The sequence below is a fragment of the Bos mutus genome, chromosome 4 (genome assembly GCF_027580195.1).
Source record: "Bos mutus isolate GX-2022 chromosome 4, NWIPB_WYAK_1.1, whole genome shotgun sequence".
NCBI classification, from domain to species: Eukaryota; Metazoa; Chordata; class Mammalia; order Artiodactyla; family Bovidae; genus Bos; species Bos mutus.
This window is the reverse complement of record NC_091620.1, coordinates 42,419,536-42,433,867: the sequence shown is the minus strand read 5'-3', so window position 1 is coordinate 42,433,867 and position 14,332 is coordinate 42,419,536. Positions and strand designations below refer to the sequence as shown.

The following is a 14,332-nucleotide window of genomic DNA, read 5'->3' as shown; positions in this document are numbered from 1 at the left end:
GATGAGATGGCTGGATGGCATCACCGACTCGATGGACGTGAGTTTGAGTGAACTCCGGGAGTTGGTGATGGACAGGGAGGCCTGGCGTGCTGCAATTCATAGGGTCGAAAAGAGTCGGACACGACTGAGCGACTGAACTGAACTGAACTCACTCATATTTTTCCAAACTCTTATGTGGAAACTCTGCCTTTTCCTCTCCTGGAACTCGTTACATTTCCTTAAGAGAATCAGGGGTCCCCCCACCCCACGTTATTTCTCCATGTCAGAAGAGAATTCTCACTTTGGGATAGGATCTGCCCATCTGGTATACTTCTGAAATTCCCGCCTTGGTAAATCCCGCCAGAACAAAATCTCCGCGGGGACCATCGGCTCCACACACTCGGAACGCTGCCCGGCGCGGTCAATGCAGACAACTGTGAAAAGAAGCAAAGGTTCCTAACTGCAGCGGGTGAGAACTGGCCCGGAGCCTGGGCCTGGGACCTGGCAACCAGGGGCGGTGCGGTCCAGGGGATGATCGGGCCAGCACACCGCCTAGGGGCTGCCGCGGTTGCGGGGAGTGGGGAGCAGCCGTAGGCTGACAAGTGAGAAAGCCCTGCTTCGCGCCGGTCCCTCAGGTTCGCAGCGGGCGCGGGGACTCCAACCCCATTTCCTAATTTCTCTCCCTTTGCAACGAGCAGCTAACCTAAGGCCAACGGGAAGGCGCTGCGGAGAAGGGCTGCCGGGCCTGGAAATAGTGCCCACCGCGGAGCGAGTCCCCGCTAGCACAGAGAAATCCTCGGAATCTGTGAAAAACCACGAGGAGAAGCAACGAACACGACCCTTTACTTCCCAATCAAATCTCAGCAAATCTCAGAAACCCTAGAATCGACGCTGAGAAAGAGCGGGAAAGCCAGCGCAGCCACCAATCTGTCCACCCATGGCCAATCGTGCTGTCTTTCCCTAAGGTCCGCCTCCCTTGCTCGCGGGCGATGTTCTTATCGGCTGATTTCCGCCAGCCTTCAGCTCTCATTGGTCAGCTCCTCCGTTCATCAGGTTGGGCCTTGTAGACAGGCGGAGAACGGCGTCTGGCTCCGCCCCCAGTCGCGCACAGGCGCGTCTGTGTAGGAGTAGGAGGCTCCGCCTCCGCGGGCCGTGTGCAAAAACAAACAGCCGTTAGGGAGGAGGGGCTGAGGGGCGGGCCCTGGTTAGAAGGAAGTGCGCGATTGGGCAGCAGACGGGGTTCAAACGAGCAAGGCGAGCGGGCATTGGCCGGGGCGGCGCGAGGCGGGCCCCGGTTATTGTCCGGGCTCTCGCGGCCGCGGCGGCAACGGCGGTCGGTGCTGCGCTAGCGGCGGCGGCGGCTCGGCGGGACCGAGGGCACGAGCGGCCGAGACCATGGTGAGGGCTGCGGGGCGGCCGGGAGGGCGGCGATGGCCGAGTGGCGCCGCTACCTGTTGAGGCGGCGGGCGTCAGGCGGCGACGACATCGGTGGGGCGGGCGTCAGGCGCCCGGGCTGCCAGCGGTCCCGGCCTCGCTCGCCGCGGCGCCGGCGCGAATCGAGGTGCGCGGGCTGAGGCCGGGTGTCCCTGAGCAGGACAACCCTCGCGGCTCCACAGCACCTCCGCTGCTGCTGCGACTGACTTTGAGTCATAAATTGTGCGTTGGTAAGAAAAGTGCGGCTTTTTAGAAACGCGAATGGAGGGAACCGGGCTCCTTGTGAAGTTGAGAGGGAAAGGCGTTGGAGGGGGGCCGTGCCCTGCGCGGGAGTGAAGCAGTAGAGCCGAGGCGATGAGTGGTGTCCGCCCGAGCGCCCTCCGGAGACAGCCCTGCCCGAGGCTGAACCACAAACAGAAATTGTGGTTATTGTGACGTTCTCGCGTCTTAGATCTGGAGTCGACCTTGTGGATGGTAGCACCCGGGCTCTGTAACTTGTAGTTGTGCCGTTAACGGAAGCGCTTTCACAGGCAGACTCTGGCATAGATTACATCTGCTCTGTAAACTGATTTGCTCGAGCCGACAATTCTCGTGATGCTTGCTGGTTTCAAAAGGTGTCATTCGTTTAATCTCTAGCAACCTACCATATATTGGCTGTCCCTTTACCAGCAGCTAAAAATACATACACGTTCGCATGGCTAAAAATACAGGAGGCGTGGAGTTGTCATTCTTGTTTTGAAATTTTAAACGTGATGGGCAGTGAACATGTATCTGTTAAACAAATTTGCAACTTGCTTGACATCCAGTTTGCAACTTTTTCTGAATGAAATATACTCCATTGGCCTCCATAGGCATGTTTTCTACCTGGAGATGCTTAGCCCAGGTTAATACTAACTCAGTTTTCAGAATAAAAAATTTTATCGTGCTTGTATTTTGTTTCTTAGCAAACGTATTAAAATGATTGTGCGAAGTTGGGAAGGTGTGTTTATACTTTGAGGAGGTTGTGAAACGAAAGTATTCATTTACTATGCAATTTTATATTCACAAGTTTAATTAAAATTTTGTTTTTGTTGAGTATAAGAAATGTATCTGGACTCTCCAAGCCACGGAAATAGTCATTTAATTTACTGAGATTTTTAAAAACTGATTTCCTGCCTACTTCCTTAAAAAACAAATAGGTTATACAGCAAATGTAATGGATTTGAAACGGTAGGGATAGAATTGCTTAAGATAAGTAAATTGGGAAACCTGAGGAGTTTTGCAGTTAATAACTTTTTTATTGATAACTTTGTGTTTCATAATTCAGTCATAGAGAAATAATGATTATAGTTTTAGCCTCATGCACTAGTTGAGATGTTTCTTATGTTTTACATCAGGGCAAATAGAGCTGAAAAGATTTATTTGAAGAATAAGTGAAAACACATGGTTACTTGAACTGACCTCAGAAATCCAAAGATGATGCAGTATCTTTTTCTTGTATAGCAGCATGGTCAGAAATTATTAAAAATATATGAGGCATTCTTGTAGAAATCTAAAGATTCTCAGTTCTCTTTGTTAAACTTAAATCAGTCTCTCTTGCTAGATTATTAAATTTAAGACAGATACTAATTATTCATTTTTTGTTCCTGCTCCTAACAACTGCCACGGCCTTTTATTTTTTTCCCTTAAATATAGATTTGAGAGATAAACATTGGCTCAACTGAGACATGGGGTATGGGGCATACATAGTTGATTTTTAGTCTAAAAATAAAGCATTACAAAAGGGATATGCCATTTCTACTTCACAAATACCCTCAAACAACTGGCCAGTTTTGTAAACTGATTTTTTTTTTTTTAAACAGACAAGAAATAGATTTAAATAGTAAAATCGAGCAGTTCAAAAGGGAGTATTGGTTTCCTTCTCAAGTCAGATCCTTAATATTCCCTCCCTAGTAGCAAATAACTTTTCTGGTGTGTTGTGTGACCTTCTAGAAGTGTATGTTACACACATACTCTGCAGTACCTCATTTTTACATAAACAAAAGCTCACTGTGCTTGCACATACCTTGCCTTTTACCCAAATATGTATTGTGATTTCTTCCATATCAGCACATGTCTATAATTCATTTGTTGAAATGGCTGTATAATATTCCATTGCATTTATATACTGTGTCCTATTTGTGAACATTCAGGTTATTTGAGAAACATTTCTATCATTTGAAAGTGTTTTTTCTTTAACTCCTTAAGAATAAGTTTGAATGTCTTTTCTTTTTTTTTAAACACACATAACAGTGACCATTTTGCAATTTTTAAAATGCCTGCCAAGTCTCTATTCCATCCTCTTCCCAGCCTCTGGCAGCCACCCTTCTGCTTTCTGTTCCTGTGATTTTGACTAGGTAGGTCGTGTTAAGTGGAATCAGACATATTGGTCCTTTTGCAACTGGCTTATTTCACTTAGCATCATGTCTTCAAGATTTATTCGTGCGGTAGCATGTATCAGAATTTCCTTCATTCTTACAGTATATACCACAATTTTCCATTATGGACATTTAGGTTGTTTCTGTCTTTTAGCTGCTATTTATAATACTGCTGTGAATAAAATAGCAAATAGTATACAAAATATGTTTGAGTCCCTGCTCTCAATTATTGAGTATGTGCCCAGAAGTGCTAGATCATAAGGTAATTCTGCGTTTAATTTTTTGAGGGTTGTTGTTTTTTCTCAAGATGGTATTTTTTTTCCTCTCAAAAGAGGTAAGTTCTGAATATTTCTATGGAAATGATAGATGCTAACATTTAAAAAATTATTTTATTATGAACTATTTCTAACATAAGAGTTACATTGATGATGAATATTCTTCAGTCTGAAATTTGAAAAATATGTTCAAATTTTTAGAAATCTCATTTTAAATAAATATTTAAGTTTTGATTTCATCTTTATATAAATCAATAAATGGCAATATGGCATGTATATTTAAAATTGAAAGAGAATTTTTTTAACTACCTAAAATAAAACTAGAAGAAATTTTGTTTCCTAGATATTTTTGAAATAGCATTTTTGATTCTTCATCTGGAACTTTTTTCACTTAGGCTGGAGGCAAAGCTGGAAAGGACAGTGGGAAGGCCAAGGCCAAGGCAGTGTCTCGCTCACAGAGAGCTGGGCTACAGGTAACTGATTCATTATTAAATTAATTTCTTAACAGTTGTAACTCATGACTCAAATGTTTCTTTAATTACAGAAATGTACTATTGACCTTTGATAATGAAATTAATTGGTCAAAATACAAACAACAAAGCAACAGCCTTTTAATTTGTACTCTTTTCTAAGCAGCGACAAGTTAGGAAAACATCTTAGGCAAATTTGGTGATTTTGCTGTCTTAAAATCTGTTATTTCTAGATAATAATTATGTTTCTAGTACTTTTATAAACTATCATATTGAAGTGAGTATGCTGTTGCTTTCGTTTTGAAGAAGGTGTTTGTAGTGGTATATCAGCTTTCAGGATAAAATAGAAGAATGGACTGTCCACTAGTCCTCTGAGTCTTTCCCAATACCTTCAAATGTAGACTAAGTTATATATACTCAGGAACACTAGGTAATTTCAAATTTTATATATATGAATTGCTGCAACTTTAATCCATAAACTCAAATTTTTCTGGGTGAGTAAGAATTAATTGCCTTACATATAAGAGATACTTTTTAAACAGGAAAGTTTGAAGGCCAGACTATAAGGTAGTGATGCAAAATTTTTAAGGAAGAAGATGACATTTTCTGAATGGTACTGAAGGAAGTGGAGGGGCAAGAACTTACCCTTTATGGGTACTTTCTCTGTTTTGGAGCATCATGCAAATATCAATTAGAATTTATTTGAGGGAATTCCCTGGCAGTCCAGTGGTTAGGACTTGGTGCTCTCACTGCAAAAAGCCTGGGTTTGATCTGTGGTCAAGGAACTAAGATCCTGCAAGCTGCATAGCCAAAAAAAAAACAAGTGGAATTTATTTGCAGTATCCTTACCTTGAAGTTGCAGATGGAAGACAGATTACAGGTTATTGCAGTGGTTTAGGAATAAGGTAACGCATACTTGAACTTATATGTGTGTGTGTGTATGTTAGTTGCTTAGTCGTGTCTGACTCTTTGCAACCCCATAGACTGTAGCCCACCAGGCCCCTCTGTCCATGGGATCCTCCAGGCAAGAACACTGGAGTGGGTTGCCATTTCCTTCTCCAAAAGGAACTATAAAAAGAAAGAAAGAAAGTGAAGTTTCGCAGTCGTGTCCGACTCCTTGCAACCCCATGGACTGTAGCCTACCAGGCTACTCCATCCATGGAATTTTCCAGGCAAGAGTCCTGGAGTGGGTTGCCATTTCCTTCTCCAACTTGAACTTGAGTGGGATGGAAAAGAATAGAAGGCATATATATGCTCCTAAAAAATGAGAGGAGAGGTACAGGTTTGAGAGGAAGATCAGAAGTTTCTCTAAGGCCTAGACCCTAAGGGGAGTTTGTAGTAGGAGCAAGTTATAAAATAAAAATTTAAGTGGAATCATTTGGAAATTCAGTAAAATATCCATGTGAAAATATCCAAAAGTTGTAGATTTGAGTCTAGCTTTCCAAGAGAAGTGATCAAAAGAATTACAAATTTAAAATCACTTAAGTAAAATGGGTAGTTTGTGCTATGGATGAGTTTCCTCAGTAGTGCTTGAGAAAAGAACAAATAGACATTGGTGGACTCCTCACCGTATTTGACATATTTGAGTCAAACAATGAAGACTGAGGAGTAGTCATTGTTAGAACTGTGTAATCCCTGTGGCCTGAGAAGAATGGTTTTCAAGGTCCTCTGTGTCAGACAACATGTCAATCACTGAGGATCTAAAAGGGAGTAAGGCATAGATCCTGGTCTTGGGGACCTTAGAATTAGGGAAGGAATGTAAATAGAACAGTCATGCATTTTCTTCTGAAGCATGCAATCTGGAAGTGGCTAGTAGATTTGATAATTAAAATGTTATTGTTGATCTTTAAGAATGGTGTTTAACAGAAGCCAAGTTTGGGAGAAAATGGGTGACAAGAAAGAGGTTTCAAGTTTACTTTTAAATTTTGCCTTTGAAAAGGGATGTTTAGGCTGTAAGTGGAGGCAGTTACAGTAGACTAGACTAGACGTGTAGAGACCTTTGAACTGTGCAGAAAAGGAGCCAGCAAAAAGGAGGTAATGGAGTTGTTGAATGATGGAGCAGTAAGGATGAGGAAGGTCCTTAAAGTCAGGGGGTGGGGGTGGATGTAGTCAGAGGCATAGACAAGTGGGATTAGGGTACTGTAGAAATGAGAAAGTACCTATTCTCATAAAGTAGGAAGTCACAATATTGGTTTTCTTAACTATCAGGTTACCTCTTGAAACTGAGGAAGGAAGAATGAAGTTGGGGCCTAAAGAAGGTGGTAGAGGTTCATAGTCACATGAGCCTGTTATGTGAAGGAATTAATTAAATAGAAATAACAGTTATTAGGTCCTGTGGAATGTGCAGTTGGTGACTATACTGCATAGTTTCTCTTTATTTTGTATAATGACTCCATATTATGCAGGAATTAATTTGTAAAACTGTGTTTTTTGTTTGTTTTTAAATTCTGTCTTCAGGGGGTGTAAAATTAGGCATGACCATTTGGGGCTAATTATTAGGACATACTAACTTACAACCCCAAAGAACTGTTAATTGGCAAATGATTTTGGCTTCTAATAAATGTAACCAGATTTTTTATCTTGATTTACTTATGTCATTCGGCTGTTCGTTACGTTCAGTAACGTGATGTTAAAACTTCAGTGTTTCCCGTTTTGATGGTCTCTCTTTCAGTTTCCCGTGGGCCGCATCCATAGACATTTGAAGACTCGTACCACGAGCCACGGAAGGGTCGGTGCCACTGCTGCAGTGTATAGTGCTGCAATTCTGGAGTACCTCACTGCTGAGGTTAGTGGTGGAAATAATTATGTGTTGGAATCCCAGAGTTGTCCTAGACATAAATGGCTGAAACCCATGGAGTATGAGTTTGAAACAAAAAGACTCACTCTTGTTAGTTTCTTTTAATAGCAGTTTTTAGATGGATTTTTCAGCCAGTACTAGTGTCAAACAGAACTTTGGTGTGCTCACTTTTAAAGTTAGGACAATAAAGGACAGAAATGGTATGGACCTGCTGCTGCTGCTGCTGCTAAGTTGCTTCAGTCATGTCCGACTCTGTGCGACCCCATAGACGGCAGCCCACCAGGCTCCGTCGTCCCTGGGATTCTCAAGGCAAGAACGCTGGAGTGAGTTGCCATTTACTTCTTCAATGCATGAAAGTGAAAGTGAAGTCCCTCAGTTGTGTCCGACTCTTTGCAACCCCATGGACTGCAGCCCACCAGGCTCCTCCGCCCATGGGATTTTCCAGGCAAGAGTACTGGAGTGGGTTGCCATTGCCTTCTCCTAGCAGAAGCAAAAGATATTAAAAAGAGGTGTCAAGAATGCACAGGAGAACTATACAAAAAAGATCTTAATGACCCAGATAACTGCAATGGTGTGATCATTCACCTAGAGCCAGACATCCTGGAAGTCAAGTGGGCCTTAGGAAGCATCACTATGAACAAAGCTAGTGGAGGTGATGGAATTCCAACTGAGCTATTTCAAATCCTAAAAGATGATGCTGTGAAAGTATTGTACTCTGTATGCCAACAAATTTGGAAAACACAGCAGTGGCCACAGGACTGGAAAAGGTCAATTTTCATTCCAGTCCCAAAAAAAGGCAATGCCAAAGAATGCTCAAACTACCATACAATTCCACTCATCTCACACCCTAGCAAAGGAATCCTCAAAATTCTCCAAGCCAGGCTTCAACAGTACATGAACCATGAACTTCCAGATATTCAGTCTGGATTTAGAAAAGGCAGAGGAACCAGAGATCAAATTGCCAACATCCTCTGGATCATCAAAAAAGCAAGAGAGTTCCAGAAAAACATCTACTTCTGTATCATTGACTATGCTAAAGTCTTTGTGTGGATCACAACAAACTGTGGAAAATTCTTCAAGAGATGGTAATACCAGACCACCTTTCCTGAGAAATCTGTATGCAGGTCAAAAAGCCACAGTTAGAACCTACATGGAACAACAGACTGGTTCCAAATTGGGAAAGGAGTACATCAAGGCTGTATATTGTCACCCTGCTTATTTAACTTATATGCAGTTAAATCATTTGAAATCCCTGGCTGGATGAAGCACAAGCTGGAGTCAAGATTACCAGGAGAAATATCAATAACCTCAGATATGCCGATGACACCACCCTTATGGCAGAAAGAGAAGAACTAAAGAGCCTCCTGATGAAAGTGAAAGAGGAGAGTGAAAAGCTGGCTTAAAACTCAACATTCAAACTAAAATCATGATATCCTGTCCCGTCACTTCATGGTAAATAGTTGGAGAAACAATGGAAACAGTGGGAGACTTTATTTTTGGGGGGCTCCAAAATCACTACAGATGGTGACTGCAGCCATGAAATTAAAAGATGCTTACTCCTTGAAAGAAAAGCTATGACTAACTTAGTGTATTAAAAAGCAGAGACATTACTTTGCCAACAAAGGTTCATCTAGTCAAAGCTGTGGTTTTTCTGTAGTCATGTATGGTTGTGAGAGTTGGACCTTAAAGAAAGCTGAGCGCTGACGAACTGATGCTTTTGAACTGTGTTGTTGGGGCAGACTTGAGAGTCCCTTGGACTGCAAGGAGGAGCAGGCCAGTCAATCCTAAAGGAAATCAGTCCTGAATATTCATTGGAAGGAATGATGCTGAAGCTCCAATAGTTTGGCCACCTGATGTAAAGAACTGACTCATTGGAAAAGACCCTGTTGCTGGGAGAGATTGAAGGCAGGATGAGAAGGGGATGATAGAGAATGAGATGGTTTGATGGTATCACAGTCTCAATGGACATGAGTTTGAGCAAGCTCCAGGAGTTGGTGATGGACAGGGAAGCCTGGGGTGCAGTAGTCCATGGAGTCACAAAGAGTAGGACATGACTGAACGACTGAACTATACCAGCTGAGCTACTAGGAAAGCCTGAACTGAGCATCAGTAATCCATATTTTTAAGTGACTTGACAAACAAGTGTAAAATAATTTAAATACCATACTGCTAATTAAACTAATTCTGAACTATGTATATAAGCAGTAGGTGATATTTGTGGACTTCACTAATGGTCCGTCCAGTGGTAAAGACTCTGCACCCCCCTGCAGGGAGGTTTGATCCCAGGTCAGGAAAGATTCCCAAATGCTGGGCATCATGGCCAAAAACAAAAAAAGTATTGGTGAAGTTACAGGATAACTCTTAGTTAATAAAAATTTAAAGTGGAGTAAAGTTTTACCAGTGTGATCATACATTTTTTTAATGTTATATTAGTTATTAATTTGGCTGCACTGGATCTTTATTGCAGTACATAGGCTTCTCATTGCATTGGTTTCTTTTGTTGTGGAGCAGGGGCTCTAGGGTGCACAAGCTTCAGTTTTGCACATGGGCTTAGTTGTTCCACGGCATGTGGAATCTTGCCAGACCAGGGATCAAAAACATGTCCCTTGCATTGGCAGGTGGATTCTTCACCACTGAACCACCAAGGAAGTCCATCACAACTCTTACTGTGATGATATGATGACATGAAATTTGGTAAAAGACCTAATCAATCCTGGTGCTCTGTGTGGTTGTACACATAAATTGCTGTATCATAACTCAGTTTGACTTTCAGGAAATTAGATAAGTTATTTGGGCAAAAGTTCTTAATTCATGGACCATCACTTCCTCCATAGTAATCTCTCCTAAGTAAAACAAAAGGGACATCATGAGACTCCTCCAACTGCATTCCAAACCAGGAGAGTAATTTGAGTAGCAAGCAAGTCAAGTGATAGAGTTAGCCAGTCTAGTAGAAGCAAGGGGAAGATTCTTACTTGGGAAAGATGTGCTTGGGAGCTAGGTTGAAAGGTTTAGGTTTAACCTGTGTGTTAATTATCACTGCTGTCATTTCATTAACTTTACCAAATCATTTGTTTTCCCATTGGAGATTTACCATTTACTTTAACATTGATAGTGTCAACTTTACTGTGTCACAAGGAGGGATTTTTGTGTAGGTAATATTTTTGTTGGTACTAGTTAGGAGCCTTTCTCTATCACTTTTATATCAGTTTTTATTAATATTTGTTTAGCTGCAGGCTTTTCAGAAAGGTATGCATTTTGTTCATTTATGTGAAGATACAGGCTTCTGCTTCAGAACGTTCATGTCCCATCTGAACTCCCATTTTCTTTATTCTTAGGAACTTACGACTTTTTAGGTTAAGATTAAATAATAAAGTAAATATACACATTCACTCACACACACGAGCATATACACATATGTAATCAACACGTGTCTTCCACATATCTAAGTTTGGGGTTTTAGAAGTAAAGGAAATACTGAAATCTGAGTTTGGAGGTAATTAACTTTTCAGTGTTCGTTTCACACTAGAATCACTTGCAAAAGCTTTCAAAAGATGGTGGTGCCTGACCTCACCTCAGTCTACTCAGGGTTGCAGAGGAGAATGGAATAGAGAGTGCTGGTGGTTTTTAAAGCATACTGATTGTTCCATATGTTATACCAAGGCTTTCCACCACTCTGCTTAAATCAGGAGACTCTGTGGAGTTAGTTTTGTATTGTTTCCATCAAAAGTTTTATAATGCCAGTACAGTCTATGGATGAGAAAAGAGAAATGCAGTTTTATGGCCAGCTGGGACTTTGAAATTACTCTTGCTGAAAATTCCCATTATAGAATAAAGGGCTTCTGGCATACTGCCTACATATTATAAAGCCCAGCGGTGTTAGAAATTCTGAATAAGGAATTATCTTTATACTTTTAAACTTTTCTACAAGTTGTAAGCAATAAATTCCAGGTGTTAAGGGCTATGAAAAATTAGACTACTCGGGTATATTAAAATATAATCATTTTCTAGATGTTCACAATTAGAATCTTGGCTAAGGGATAATAACACTTATTTCTTGCTATAGAAGTTGATGATTTTTGCTCATTTCTAGTTATTTTGCAGAGAATTAATATAAAAGGACCAAATGAAGTACTAAGAGTTCTATAACCTTACTGTAGAAATTTGGAAATAAATTATTGTTGGTTTATTTATGTATCTTTTGTGTTTTATGTGTAGATGCTATAGTGATCTTTTAGCTATAATTGCAAGTCTAAACAGAATCCTTAAACACTTCACCCTTGTTTGATATGCTGTCTCATGGGTGCTTTGTAGGTGCTGGAGCTGGCAGGTAATGCATCCAAGGATCTCAAAGTTAAGCGGATCACTCCACGCCACTTGCAGCTTGCAATCCGTGGTGATGAAGAGTTGGATTCTCTTATCAAAGCTACCATAGCTGGGGGTGGTATGTATTATTTACTCTTCAACGTAGACGTTATTGGCCTTTATGACTAATACGTAATTCAGATCAGTGATCCAGTACTGAGAACATAGAAGGTTAAATTCCAAAAGTGTTAAATCTTACTTTTCTAGGCTTCTTCTCATGATCTGAATATTTCTTCTCCACATACAATGCTGTTTTTAAAAGGAAGTTCTTTAGCTAAATTTCATAGATGAGATTTGAAACCAAGTGTTTAAAATATTTCCTGTATCCTTTAAACTGTGTTTGAAAAAAATCATCTTGAGAAATTGCATAATGTGATGCTCTTGAAAGTCAGACTGAGGGTAACTGAATGAGTCAGTTCTTCATCCTTTTTGGATTACATTTGGAGAACCTCTTGAAAGCCGTGGTTACTCTTCTCAAAAAAAAAAAAAAAAAAAAAAGAAAAATCACACCATTTTACATACAGTTTTAGAGGGGGTTCCCAGACCCCAAGATGAAGATCCCTTGGTATAGATACTTAAGTAAACTTCATTCTAAGAGAAAAACAAATACCGTATATTAACACCGTATGTGGAATCTAGAAAAATGCTACTGATAAGCCTATTTACAGGGCAGGAATAAAGATTCAGACATAGAGAATGGATTTGTGAACACAGTAGGGGGAAGGAGAGCATGGGAGGAACGAGAAAGTAACATTGACATAGATACACTACCATGTGTAAAATAGATGACTAGTGGGAAACTGCTGTATAGCACAGGGGTCTCCGCTCCATGCACTGTGATGACCTGGTGGGGTGGGAGAGAGGCTCCAGAGGGAGGGGATATATGTATCCTTAGAGCTGAGTCACGTTGTTGTGCGGCAGAAACCAGCACAGCATTGTAAAGCAGTTATCCTTCAGTTAAAAAAAAAACATCTTCATTCTTTGTGAATTGTTCTTTGGGGTTGAGGGCCTGAACTGATAGTTTTTCTACTAATACCGTTTCATTTCATTTCATTCTAGGAGTGATCCCTCACATCCACAAGTCTCTGATTGGAAAGAAGGGACAGCAGAAAACTGCTTAGAGAGCTGTCGTAACCAGCCCTCTTCCTCCCTGTCACTGTACTGTAACGGGACAGAAGAAATAATGGGGTTATGTGGAATTTTTAAAACAGTTAAATGGAAAACCATAGACAATTACTGTAGACATGATAAAAGAAACATTTGTACGTTCTTAGAATCGAAGTTTGATAAAAGTACCTTTTCATGTGGCAACAGTTGTGTTGATTGGCTAGGTTTCTCCCTTGTGTTTTATACAAAAATGGAATTGATAAACCATTTTTTAAAAAAAATAACTTGTCTCAAAACTGTTTGTGCTGTGTTGGAAATACTTTGCTTATCCTTTGAAATTTTTAATATTTCAAATTGGTTATATATTCAGAAAAATCAGAAATTGGGAATCTGCTTCTATCATTGATACCATATTATATTGGATCTTAGATGCTACCTATTTGTAGTATATACAATTATTTTACATACCACTAAAAAAAGAAAAACTGCCAATTAAACCATGATATGCCATCAATTATAAGATGCATCCAAATTTCAGAGATCTTAGAATATTTCAAGAACTGATGAAATACGTGTGAAATTATTTGAATTAAATGAGTACTTACCATATGGCAGGTTCTGTACTAAGTGCTTTACTGATGAAATTTTATTACCCCCATCTTAAAGGTATGGAAACTGAGGCTCACAGATGTTAAATGGCTTGCCAGAAAACATTTATCCAGTAGATCGAAAAAGGCAGAAGTAGGATACAAACTTAGATTTGGCTGACTCCAGAACCCACACACTTAAACCTAGAATTGAAGATTATGTAAGTTGTCTGCTTTTGGCTTAAAATTCCAGCTTTTAGTGATCTTTTATTGGTACAGTAATATTCAGTAATTTGTACAATATTTTTAAAATATTTTTGTCAGTTTCTAAGTAACTATTGTAAGATTTAAGTTAGTGTACCAGTTAATGGTCCATCAGGAAATTATATTTTTTCTGCCTGGAAGTCTTCATTGACAATGGAAATTCTTGAATGTTTTCTAATACAATACCAGTATAAAACTCTCATTTTTAAAAACTTATTTTATTATGGAAATTTTCAAAAATAAAGAGAATAGTATGATGAACCCCCGTGTACTCATCCTCCAACTTCAGCAGTTATCCTGTGGTCAATTTTGTTTTACCTATATCCCTCCTCAGCCCTCATGTTGATTAGTTTGAATCCCGTTCCAGGCATGATTAATTTTCATATCTACATACTTAAGTATGTGTCGCTAAAGAAGGGGTACTTTTTAGACTATAACCACAATACCATTATTTTAAGACAGCTAAGACATTTTGTAATACAAATATCCAGTCAGTATTCAAATATTCCTCATTGTTTCCTAATTTTACAGTTGGTTTGTTTGAATCAGGATCCATACACTATGTCTCCATTTTACTGATAGCTCTTCAGTTTCTCTTTAATCTATAGGTCTCTTTTTTTTTCCTTAAAATTTAATTTTTGAAGAAACAGTTCTATAGGAT

The 14,332-nt window shown here is 40.1% G+C and overlaps 1 protein-coding gene across 1 annotated transcript; it reads left to right on the top strand.

Moving 5' to 3' along the window:
• Positions 1-1,193: 1,193 nt before the first annotated feature.
• H2AZ2 (H2A.Z variant histone 2) lies at positions 1,194-13,932 on the top strand. Its single transcript, XM_070369396.1, has 5 exons — positions 1,194-1,377; positions 4,480-4,557; positions 7,226-7,339; positions 11,663-11,792; positions 12,773-13,932. Exons 1-5 carry the CDS (start codon positions 1,375-1,377, stop codon positions 12,832-12,834), a joined length of 387 nt encoding a protein of 128 aa, XP_070225497.1. The 5' UTR covers positions 1,194-1,374; the 3' UTR covers positions 12,835-13,932.
• Positions 13,933-14,332: the final 400 nt, after the last annotated feature.